Source organism: Mobula birostris, chromosome 2, assembly GCF_030028105.1.
Source record: "Mobula birostris isolate sMobBir1 chromosome 2, sMobBir1.hap1, whole genome shotgun sequence".
Taxonomy (NCBI): domain Eukaryota; kingdom Metazoa; phylum Chordata; class Chondrichthyes; order Myliobatiformes; family Myliobatidae; genus Mobula; species Mobula birostris.
Window position 1 is genome coordinate 216,513,697 of NC_092371.1, and position 13,333 is coordinate 216,527,029.

Sequence of the window (13,333 nt, forward strand, 5' to 3'; positions counted from 1 at the left end):
GCTCCAGCACCTCCTCTCTGATGGTAATAATGAGAAAAGGGCATGTGTTGGGTGGTTTGGTCCCTCACGATGAATACCACCCATCGACCTTTGAAGATGTTCATGATGGTACAATAGGAATAAGTAGAAAAGTGACAGGAAGGTGCAGTGTGAAGCGTTTTACACTTTTTTTTAAGTAGGCTTGTAGTTTTTGTATGTTACCTAATAGATCTTCGAAGACACTATTCAGAGTATATCAACTGTTACTTTGTAAAATGAATCTGCTTCAGTCTGGCACATATCTTACTTCTGAGCATCCTAAGTGTATCTGAAATTTCCTACTATTTTCAGGAAATACTACAACTGCAAATAGATTATTTAAGCAGTCGATCATGGCTAAATTGACACATTGAGTTTACAGGTAGGTGGATGAAGATGTTATGAGCTCCTAGCTCTGCACCAGAAGAAATCATGTAGGAAATATCTAACTACACAGCAGCAGAGAATATTTTCACAGTTAATGTATAAAAAAATGCTGGAAACAATCAGCAGCATCTGTGGAACGGGAACGATTTATGTTTCAGTTCAGGAACACTTCATTAGAACTAAAAAAAGGGAGGAAAAATGTTGGTTAAACAGTAACTGGGGCCTTCCACAGCCCACTCCTGCTCTCATCTTTCTGTCAACTGCCTTTCAAATTCTCCAACTTCAGCTAACTCCCTCTCGCCTGTATCAGATGATCTTCAATGAAAGGTCATCAAACACATCTTTAGCACCCCACCCAGCATTCGCCACCTTCCGCAAGGATTACTCCTTCTGTGATTCCCTTGTCCATTTGTCCTTCTCCACTCCTGGCACTTATCGTTACCAGCAGAAAAAGTGCGACATCTGCCCATTCACCTCCATTCATAGCCCCAAACAGTCCTTCCAGGTGAGGCAACACTTCACCTGCAAATCAGCTGGAGTTGTCTATTGTGTCCAGTGGTCCCAATGGGACCTCCTCTACACGGGCGGGACCCACTGTAGATTGGGGGAACCACTTTGCTCCATTCACAAAAAGCAGGATTTCCCGGTAGCCAACCATCTTAATTCCAATCCCCATTCCCATTCCAACATGTCAGTCCTTGGCCTCCTCTACTACCACAATGAGGCCACCCTCAGGTGGGAGGAGAAACACCTCATATTCTGTCTGGGTAACCTCCAACCTGAAAACATGAATATTTGTTTCTCCAACTTCTGGTAATTTTCCCTCCCCCCCTTCCCTCTTCTTCAATTCCCCACTTTGGTCCCCTCTCACCTCTTCTCTTCACATGCCTAGCACTTTCCCCTTGTACTCCTCCTAATTCCTTTTATCCAAAGGCCCACTCTCTTCTCCTATTAGATCCTGTCTTCTCCACACCTTTACCTTTTCCACCTATCACATCCCTGCTTTTTACTTCATCATGCCTTCCCCACCCATCTAGCTGCACCTATCACCTTCCAGCTTGTACTCCTTATTCTCCCCCTCCCCCCACCCCATCACCCTATTCTGGCTTCTTCCTCCCTTCCTTTCCCATCCTGATGAAGGATCTCGGCCTGAAACATCGACTGTACTTTTTTCCATAGATGCTGCCTGGGCTGCTGAGTTCCTCCGGCATTTTCTGTGTGTTGCTCTGGATTTCCAGTATCTACAGAATCTCTTGTATTTCTGTATCAGAACTAGCCATTTCTGCTTGTCATCATTTTGACTTACAGTTTTTCCTTTTATTCTATATATAGTCTGGCCTGCCGGACATGTCCTGCAACCTTGCCATTAGCAAAACGTTATAGAGGCGACAAGGACTCTTATTTTAACTGCAGCGTTGCTCTCATTGCTGCAGCAACTCTCATTGCTGTTTCTACATCAGGAGTCTGTCTTTGGGTTCTGATATTACCAGTGCACATTGTGACAGAAAGATCCAGCAGAGGTTGAACATCAGTGTTTTGGCATCAGCTGGCTGGAGGCGAGGATGCCCTCTATTCTCAGTGCATGTCTGGAGACTGTTCTGAGTGTATGTTCTGAGCTCCTCTAATCTATGTTCTGAGTTCCTCTGGTCTACGTTCTGAGCTTTTCATGTCACAAGAACCCAGGTCCCCAGCTTGGTGTTTCTGTGACTCAGTTCTGCATAACAAATCAGTATTTAAGTCAATAACGTAAATTTTGTAAGAATAAAGGCTGATTCATACTTCTGCGTCAAATCGATGCCATAGGTACGGCGTCGCCGTGAACCCTACGCAGAGCCTACGTGGATCCCTACACCATAGCCTGACACGCACCTCTTCCAAAATGTAACTACGCATCGCGGCAATGCAGACCACAACAACTGTGACTGGTCCGCTTGGTAGCATCGCATTTCCTCCTACGCTGCAATAGCTTCCCATTGGCCGACTGAAGGGCAGGGAAGGAACTCTGGCTGCAATGCTTTCCATAAAGCTTTACAGACCTCCGAAATTATGGAGGACACATTTCGCTTTTACGAAAAAAGGCGCTCGCTTTAAACTTGTTTACCCCGAGAAAGACTACCATGACCATGAAGCCTTGCACAGGCAGGTGTGTGCGCATATGTGACGTTCCTGAATTGCAGAGCGATGCAGACACACCAATGCACAAGTATAAATGCTCAAAACGCGCGTAGGCCACTTGCGTAGGGTATGGCGTCCATTTGATGCACAAGTATAAATCAGCCTTAAACACTGTGAGCAGGATCCTTCCTAGGTTTCGAGTCTCAGAGTCTCCAGGCTTTTTTTGGGCTTAGATGCCCTGGCTTAAGCGTCCCAGCCTATGCATTCAACTTTCTCAAGATTGCCAATCTTCCCAAGAGCTTTTCAATGTTTCCAAAGTGTTTTCTATGTTCTCCCCGTCTTGAGGACTCCCAACTCTCCTTCTCAGGGCCCTGCTCAAGGTTCCCCTCAAGGTTTCCTGGTCTCGCTCGAGGTTCCCTGGTCTCACAGTCTCTCCGGGCTCGCAAATTGCTCTGCCTCTTGGCATTGCCAAGTCTCTCTGCCTCTCGGCGTTCCCAAGTCTCTCTGCCTCTCGGAGTTCCCAAGACTCTCTGCCTCTCGGCATTCCCAAGTCTCGCTGCCTCTCGGCATTCCCAAGTCTCTGTCCCTCTCGAGTTCCCCAGTACTCTCAAATCTTCTGGATCTCGAATTTTTAGGTCTCCCTGGCCGTCAGGTGCCAGCCATAGGGAAGGAGGGTCTTGTAATGAGTTCCTCAGGCCTGTGCATGGCGCCAGAGAGCATTGGGCTCTGAGGTTTTTGAGCACCTGAATTGGGTTATTGTGTTCAATAATAGTCATTAAGCATTTAAAGTTCCTTGCGTTTTTTCTCAAGCAACTCACTCTTTGTATTTCAATCTCCTGCTGCCTTCTGTTTAAGCTTGTTAAGTTTATTTTGATATATTCAGGGATTTCATGTTACTAATATTATTTAAGTGGATACCTGATCAGGACTAATTGCTGGGTGTAGTTTTGAGAATATTATTTCTCACAGTGTCGCTCGGCCGACCCACTGATATTCTTTTGGAATTGTAATGAATAAACTCTCATCACTGTTTTTATACCAAGAGTCTGTCTTTCCTCTACACTTGGGTACCAATATTGCCAGCACACATCATAACACATACACATTTTAACCTCCAGATGTTCTGATCGTGAGAAACTCTTGACTGCTCCTTCAGCTGTGTGGTATCAGCTGGATGCCTGAGATCTGACTGCACAGCACATGGCATAAGGCAACTCCCCACCATACTAAATTTTAATTAGGAATTTTCTTTGAGTTTTGTACCAAGTGGATGTTGAATTTTGGGCCACTGTGAATACACTTTAACACATATTGTTTGAGTAAATAGATATGATATGGATGTTTCCCAGATAAAATCCCTTCTATCCAATGTGATTGACAGGAATTATTTGCTACAATGCACTATTTTATTGTAAGAAGGAGGTTTTAGAAGATATAAATCATAAATGTTATAAATTAGCAGAAGCACAAATGAAGTAAAATCATTAAGCAAGTATTTAATGCATCTCATAAGATTCATTTCCCCATAACTTTAACTTGTAAATCTCCTCTGCACTCCTTCTTGTAGTGAGGTGACCAGAACTGAACACAGTACTCCAAGTGGGGTCTAACCAAGGTCCTATATAGCTGTAACATTACCTCATGGCTGTGGAACTCAGTCCAAAGGTTGATGAGTGCCAACACACTATACACCTTCTTAGCAAAACTGTCAACCTGCGCAGCAGCTTTGAGTGTCCTATGAACACAAACCCCAAGATCTCTCTGATCCTCCACATTGCCAAGAGTCTTACCATTAATACTGTATCCTGTCTTCAAATTTGACCTGCCAAAATGAACCACTTCACACTTATCTGGGTTGAACTCCATCTGCCACTTGATGTCCCGCTGTAATCTCTGACAACCCTCCAGACTATCCACAATGTACACCAACGTTTGTGTCATCAGCAGACTTACTAATTCACCCTTCTACTTCTTCATCAAGGTCATTAATAAAAATCATGAAGAGAAGGGGTCCCAGAACAGATCCCTGAGGCACACCACTGGTCACTGATCTCCATGCAGAATATGAACCATCTACAACCATCCTTTGCCTTCGGTGGGCAAGCCAATTCTGGATTCACAAAGCAAGGTCTCCTTGGGTCCCATGCCTCTTTACTTCCTGAATGAGCTTTGCATGGGGAACCTTAGCAAATACCGTACTGAAATCCATATACACTACATTCACTGCTCTACCTTCATCAATGTGTTTTCTTACATCCTCAAAGAATTCAATCAGGCTTGTAAGGCACGACCTGCCCTTGGCATGTACATCGAAACATACAGTGAAAGGCGTCTTTTGCATCGTTGTTTGCGAAGTGCTGGGGACAGCCCACAAGTGTAGCAGGTGTAACTCACTAACCCTAAACGTACAAGTTTAGAATATGGAGGGAAACTGGAACACCAGAGGAAAACTCACGTGGACACGGGGAGAATCTACACACTCCTTTCAATCAGCGGCAGGAATCAAAGTCTTTCAGTGATCGCTGGTACTGTATAGCAATTGCACTCATCACTACGCTACCGTGCCACCCTAAGACTGCTTTCTATTCTTCTCATTCTGCTATGGTGACAACTTAATGGAAAACAACTTCAAGATATTTTAAAGCTTAGCATACATATTTATTTTTTATTTAGAAATACAGAGTGGAACAGACTTTTCTGGCCCAATGAGCCACACCACCCAGGAACCGACCAATTCGCACCTAGCCTATTCACAGGGCAATTTACAATGAACAATTAACCTACTTACTGGACTGTGGGAGGATACCAGAGTGCCCAGAGGCAACCCACGTGTATACAGGAAGAAGGTAGAAATCTCCCTACAGAGGACACTGGAATTGACCCTGAAATCTGGCGCCCCAAGCTGTACTAGTGTCACACTAACCGCTACGCTGTCGTAGTGCCCTAAATTAATTTTCTTTTCTCTGGAAATGAATAAAAAGCCAAATAGTTAATCTAGTTATGCATCAGTACATCTTATTAAAAGGGATCTTCATTTAATTATATGGTATAAAGATCATTACAAGAATAAACTTGTGCAAAGTAATCTAACCAAGAGTAAATATATTATTCCAGTGTGAGCTCATTTACTTGCAGATGAAGACATGGCTCAGAAAAAAGCATTTATGTTTGGTCCATGGTTAAGAAACTGCTGTGCAGCCATGCAATTGTCACAAAATTGTTTCCAAGGCATCCACCAAGAAGTGTATTCCTGGTGTAAGTCATGATAATTATCTTTAGGCAGGCAAAGATCCTGTACTAAGTTTGCCTCTAAAACCCACTTGCTGCCCCAGCCAAAAGCCAAGCCCAAAGGAATGATATCCAACTTTCAGGGGATCTGAAGTATGAAATAATGGATCAATTATTGCAACAGATGGTAATAAAAATAAGGAGTGTTATGCCTGGTTCCATATCTCACTGCTAATAAAGCATCTTTGATTGTGGACCAGTATAATGGTGAACTAAGGCATTTCAATGAAGAATAATATAGAGATCTTACTGAATGAAACATCTTGATATTATTTTTATGCTATTTTTTAAATGGTGTACATTTGATTAGCGGTCTATATGAATAATTATCATTAATTATCAAACATCACTTACCATAAACATTGATTTTACACAGATGTTAATGACTGGTATCAGTCCAGGAGTTGAAGCCACAGTGAAAGCAAGTTAATTATTAGGCAGGTAAAGCTGACGTAGCACAGCATGGGGTGGCAGTGGTTAGCACAACGCTTTACAGTACCAGAGACCCAGGTTCAATTCTCACCACTGTCTGTAAAGTGTTTCTACATTCTCCCAGTAACCACGTGGGTTTCCTCCTAGTGCTCCCACAGTCTAAAGACATACCGGTTGGTAGGTTAATTGGTCATTGTAAATGGTCCTGTGACTAGGCCCGGGTTAAATCAGGGGTTGCTAGGAGGCGAGGCTCAAAGGGCTATATTGCAATAAATTCTGTCAACTCTTTTGCTGAGAACCCTAATCTTTTAAAACAATGTGTCATCTTACAGAAAACAAGTAAAATAATATGTGCATATTTAATAGCATTTTACACGAACATGTGTTCATTGTTCTGCAACTAAACTTCTATCAATATGGCATCTTCAGTGTAGCAAAACAACTCAAGGTAGTTGAGCACAGAAGAAAATATGAGTTTGGAAAATAAAATTCACAGCTGTAGAGGCGGGTTCAAAATAGTGACTTAGAGGAGAGAGAGGAATACGGGAGAAAAGAGATTTAGAAAGGAAATTTCAGAGGTTAACACTTTTGCAAGTAATGTTGGAGATGTTTTGATTTCTGGTGAAAATAGAATCTAAGGGACATTTCCAGGCAGAGATCTCCATTTCCAGACAGGAGATCCAGATCCAGATCTCCTGTCACTCATTCTGAACCATGGCCTCTAAAACTCATTCATTACTCATTTATGTCACTATTGCCAATAAAACATTTCAGAAGTATTTCATTGGTTGTAAATCACTTTACTGTACACATGCATCTTCCCTGTCTTAGAAGATCCTGCTGAGCAAATATACAAAATCATTACTCACTTATGACAAACATTAATGTCAATATTAATCTTTCTAGACTTCTGCTAGGTCATTAAATATTATAAATAACTTAATTAAGCTCTAATTACACTGTTTGTACAAAATTCTAATTTTCATATTGGATTTGTACTATACTTTTCAACCAAGGAGAGATAATTAGGATGCGATTTTGTTAGAAACATCCTAATAAAAGCCCGTACATAATGACATTAAACGATTTCTCCCAATTACTGGTTTACTGTTTCCCTGACAACTAGTACGTTAGCATTGCAAATATGTCCTGTTGTGTAATTATCAATATCACGTGTTCAAAATATAGCTATCTCAATGTAAAACTCAGATATGATATCACAACCTATATGATTAATGGAATTTATATGATTTCTTGCACGTGAATCCAGCATTGGACATGTCTCCAAACTGGAGGGAAACTTTACTTATCCAAATGGCATTGATAGATCATATGTCCTCTTTGTTCCTCGCATTTATTCCTACCTTCCCATCTCTTCCGTGCACCAACTCATTCTCCGTCACGCAGCTGGTTAATCGACCGCTCATACTCCCTGGACAGAAAATCTAGAATTATGTAAGAATGAGCAATGTTACTGACGGCCCCTCTCGAAGAGGATAATCGTTTTGATGAAAATATAGCAGTGCCGGAACGAAAGTGTTAACGTTTCGCAACCTACATCCTAATCTCCGCATTTCGTAGAGATCTGGCTGTGAAGCCCAGACCCATCCGCTCATCCAGGAAGAGGTTCGAGACTCTGGTGTGGACCTAATGTTTACTGGACCCATGGACCAGCCGGTGACCCTTAGTCGCAACCTACGTGTAGCTAAATGGAAGAGACAGTCTGATGTCTTAATGTTATCAGAGACGACATGAGACATCCCAAACGGCCGCCTAAATGAATCAGACAAAGAGGGAGAGGTGTTTGAAGGAAGATGTGTCTGAACGGAAAGACGCCGCTTGCTGAATGATCTCTATTAAGCAGGTGAAGAGAAGTTCTGTGAACAAGTCCAATTCAAGGAGAAGGCACAGATTTATATTTTCATTTATTTGCATATAAAATCATGTTTTAAACCCTTCAACACTCATTCGCCTGCAGTGAGAGGGACAGTTTCTCTTGCTGCTTTGGCGACTGGATGTGAAGCCGGCGTGGAAGCTGCTGATGTTTTAACAATAAACCCGGGGCAGCGCGGAACACAAAGAGCTGCGCTCCCAGCCCTTACCTTAGCTCGCACAGACGCCGGCTGCTGCCAAACTGCTGCCTTTGCAACCTCGCATCCTCCCGTCTGTCTCCCACTAGGTCCACTGGTGCGCTGGCCACGTTTGTAAATAAATATCGCGCCACAAGCCGCGAAAACATAACCTCGCCAGGGGATTCAGATACAAAGATTTAGATGCTTAAACCCGCCCCGATGCCCCCGACGTACACGCGGGCTCCCCCCCCCCCCACGACACACACACACCCAATTTACCCCAGTCTGGCGTGTGTGTGTATATGTGTGTGTGTGTGTGTGTGTGTGTGTGTGTGGATTTAAGCTATGTCCAAGCTCCAGATATTGGTGCAAAAGATGCTATAACATTATATTGTCAGTATTTGGGAACAGTTAAAACCCAAATCAGCCAAGGCTCATGCTCGCTTGTGGAAAAGGGAAAATAAACAAGCATTAAGAACAGTAGAGGCGAAGTCCCATATTATAGATGCAATCACTGGTGACTGTTAAACAATGAGACCATATGTGCTCTTCTGGTTTTTAGGATGAGCTCGGGGCATGTACCGTTTCATCCGCTGGCTGTGAGGGTGTTTGCATTTCGAGATTGAATACTGGGCGCCATCAAACGGAGCAGTGGAAATTATCGTGTGTTGATATGTGATCGATCTCTCTTAACTACAATGTCGAATTGCAATTAAAAGAAAATACCGAAATCGGTATGGGGATTGTTCAAATGGAATTGGCCCAGACGTGTAATATAATACTTTGTATTAGGTAACCAAAGTAATTTGGACTTTAAAGTATCGCAGAGTATGCTTACGCTCAGAGGCCACTTTATTAGGTACCTCCTCTATCTATACAGTGGCCACTGAGTGCATGTTCGCGGTTTTCTACTGCATCCGCTTTAAGGTTCGTCGTGCTGTGTTCGGAGATGCTCTTCTGCACGCCACTGTTGCAATGCATGGTATTTTGTGTTACTATCACCTTCCTGTCCGCTAGAACCATTCGTCTTTGACCTCTGTCGTTAACAAGAAGTTTTCGCACTCAGAACTGCAAATCCCTGGATACTTTTTTGTTTGTTTTTCACATCATTCTCTGTAAACTCTGGATTCTGTTGTGTCTGAAAATCGCAGGAGATCAGCAGTATCCGAGACACTCAAACCCGACGGTCTGGCACCAACTATCACTCCACAGTCAAAGTTTACATTTCTTCCACGTGATTCTGATTCTGAAGTTTGGACTGAACAACAGCTGAACTCTTGACCTTATCCGCATTGAGTTGCTGCCACATGATTGGCTGCTTAATTAGATATTCACATTAACAAGCAGGTGTACAGGTGTACCGGATAAACTGGCGACTGAGTGCACTAAAATATCTAAAGGCATGTTAGAGCACAATGAGTGAAAACATACTGAACAGGTTTAAGTCTAGATTGATAGAAGGGTTGGAATTCTGGATGTGAGGCTCTCTAGTTCATGCGATCTATTCTAGTATTATAACTTTATCTGAGCCAACATGTTCTTATCCTGTTTCTTATTTTCTTTCTCTAATCTTCATATTTCAAAAACCAGCCTGCTCTCTGGATCTGTAAGATTAGATAAAACATAGAATTTTTCTCATTTCGAAGCTTTTACATGCAGTTACACATAACCAAATGCCCACACCTAGGTCTCTGTCTCCATCTATCCTCTGACAGCTGTGGCTTCTTTTTCCCGTTCTCCATCAAGAAACACGCACGAGTCCTGATGAAGGGTCTCAGTCAGACTGTTTATTTCCCTCCATAGATGCTGCCTGACTTGTTGTGCTCTTCGAGTATTTTGTGTGAGTTGCTCAAGGATTTTCAGCATCTGCAGAATCTCTTGTGTTTTTGAGAAGATATATATTTCTCTGCTCTTAACTGTATCTTCTCTTAACTTCCTCTTGTCTGCCCGGCCTTTCGGTCTTTGCTTACTATCTAGTAAAAAGTTCCATCCTTTTCCACAGTTTGTCATGCACTGAATTTGATATTGTAAGCAACCTAAATATCTTTCATTTAAAGCAGATTATATAAAAATCAACTAAAAAATGTATGTTCTGAAAATCTGAATTTAAAAAAAAACTGTTGGATAAACTCAGCAGCTCATCAGGCAGTATCAGTGAAAAGAGAACCAGTTCACGCTTCTATCCAAGCACCTTGATGTTCTGTCACATTTGCTGCCCAATCTGCTGAATTCTTCCAGCGTTCCTGCTTTTATTGTAGTTTTCTGGCATCTGATTTTTTTTTTATTTTCATCAGTTGAAAATAATTTGCATGGTAAGGGGAAAAGAGACCAGAAATGGGAACGAATAGATTGGTTTACTGAGAACTGGCATTATTCTTAGAGAGCAAGATGCCCCCCTTCCGCACCAAACTGTTTCTATAATATTGTCTCATGAAAAAAGAACCAAAAGAAATTTGCATAGGTAGAGTTCTTGGAAGAGCATGGGAATAATTTCCTGTATTAGTGCTGTATTGTGTAATATACTCACTACACTGATGTGTAATATCCAGTGGAATTAGCAGGATGAAAACTCTGTAGCTGATCATAGAGTGTTGTAGTAACAATGAGAGAAAACAGACGTAAGAACACAAAAATCAGTAATCAGAGAGGCCATTCAGGCCATCATGATTGCTCTGCCACTCAACAAGATGATAGCTGATCGTTTATTTATTTATTTAGAGATACCGAGCGGAACAGGCTCTTCCAGCCCAACGAGCCACACTGCCAAGCAACCCGTCTAGTCAATACTAGCCTAATCATAGGACAATTTACAACGACCAATTAACCTACTAACCGGTACACCTTTGGACTATGGTATGTCTTTTTACCTCAGCATCACTTTCCTGCACTAATTCCATTCCACTTAGGGGATCTGATTGGGTAAATTGTCCACACAGAGAATACATGATATCAGAAGCATGTTACCAGAGGAGTTGGTGAAATCAGATACAATTACTGCATTTAAGAACCGTTTCAACAAAACACTTAAACTATCAATGCACAGAAGATCCCAATATGGGCAAATGAGATTTGTAACAAGACCAAGCTCATACACAGCATACAAGATGTATTTTCACTGGGCATCCATTTTATTGAGGCAAGATATCATTACTCAACTTTCTTTCGATATATTCTACCTCCCAAGTTCTTGTTCATTAATTTATGAAAGTTACAGAACCACTCATCCTGGTTGAAGTGGCACTAAATTTGAATTACAGGAAGGTGCCTTTGCTTGAGTTCAGTAGTACTTAAAAGAAGTGTAAATATGGCTTTACATTGTTAGGCTCTCTGTAATCAGTACATATTATATTGAGAGATATGGACCTTTATAGAACAGTTATCATGGGTTGAATAATCAATAGTCCATTCATATAAACAGAAAATGCTGGAAATACGTAGCAGGTCAAGTAATATCTATGGAAAGAGTGGGACAGTTAGCGTTTCAAAATTAACTTTGTTTCTTTTCGCACAGGGTGGTGGAGTGAAGTCACGTGAAGCCGTGGGAGCAGGTGGTGGATGGTCATGTGAGCAACTGGTGCTTATCACGTCCTGGTTATGCAACCACTGACACCAGGGAGACAATCTCTGAAAAGTATTGACAATGGCTGGGGTCACTTGTCTTGTAAAGACACTGCCCAAACGAAAGTGATGGCAAAGCACTTCTGCAGAAAAATTTGCCGAGAAAAATCTTGGTCATGAGACCATGATCATCTACGTCTTATGACACAGCACAATAATGATGATTATCTCTTCCTATAGATGCCACCTGATTTTCTGAGTATTTCTAACATTTTCTGCTTTGATTTTGGATTTGCAGCATCTGCAATTCTTTTGTTTTGATGTTTCAGTCCCATCAATAGGTGGTGCCGGAGCCACATGTATTTTGTCCAAAATGTAATCAGTTTCAAACAAGCCATTCTACTTACCTGAAAAATACAGGATTTAGCTTTTAACTAGGAAAAAAAAGTGACATGATCAAAGAACAGCTGTATCTTTTACAATTTAAGTTTAAGTATCCTTAGTGGAGTATGAGGTGTCCAGGGAGTGGGAGGGGTGGTGGGCGCAGGACCTCTGCTGGGGAGGCTTGCCATGACTATTCCGAGGCAGCTCACTCACTCTTGATCCCCACTGGCCACCAGGTACTCAGTCCTCATCTGTGGCTCCAAATAGCATGCGACAGCAGCACACCCATACACCACTTCGGGAAATGGGCTAAACCAGGCAAGGGTAGCCGGCAGCCTCCTACCCAGTGAGCAAGGGACATGCCTGTCCTAACATGTGAAGTCAACTCCTGTGGGTGAGGTCAACAGTGAGATCCGACAGCCAGGAAGGCGGTACTGCAACACTCCCTGGAGAGCAAAGTGCATGGCAAAGCACAGGAGATGTCATGGTATTCCACTGCAAACAAGGAAGACCCCAGTTTGTGGCGCTTGTTTGTACCACCGGATAAAGACTTGTGAAGTCAAGAGAGTGGAACTGCCCCAGTGCAATGGCTTTTCCACTTTAAAAACCCTCTCGCACAGGTTCACTGTCCTTATCGTACATGATAGACAACCAGTATCCTTCCGAATTGTAATTTCTGAATGATTCCTATGCAGTCAGTAAATGTGTGCATCTTAAGAAAGTAGAGATTTGTAGGTTCAAACTTGGCTACCAAACTTATTCCAGCCATAGCCATGGAGACATAAGAGAGTGCAGATCCTTGAATCTGGAGCAAAAGATGACAAACTGCTGGAGGACCTCAGTATCTGTGGGAAGGGAATTCCCAGTCCCAGTGCAAGGTTTCAAACCAAAACCCCTTTCCCCTGGTGATGCTGCTCAACCTGCTAAGTTTCTCCATCAATTTTTGCTCCAACCATCTCCATAAGTGCTCAGTTCATTCTAAAGATGATCTTTTTAATGGGTATGGTTGTATCATCAATATCGCCTATTAGAGCTGCTGCCTCAGAGCTCCAGTAACTTGGATCTCCGGATCTTCATTC

General features: G+C 42.4%; 1 protein-coding gene across 1 annotated transcript in view; it reads right to left on the minus strand.

The window, feature by feature from the left end:
• The window catches only part of LOC140194063 (macoilin-like), a 136,173-nt gene that overhangs the window by 100,082 nt on the left and 22,758 nt on the right, over positions 1 to 13,333 (minus strand). Inside the window, exon 2 of the mRNA XM_072251448.1 lies at positions 7,605 to 7,685. Coding sequence (XP_072107549.1) covers positions 7,605 to 7,633 — 29 coding nt within the window. The 5' untranslated portion in view covers positions 7,634 to 7,685. The remainder of the gene's footprint in view (positions 1 to 7,604; positions 7,686 to 13,333) is intronic.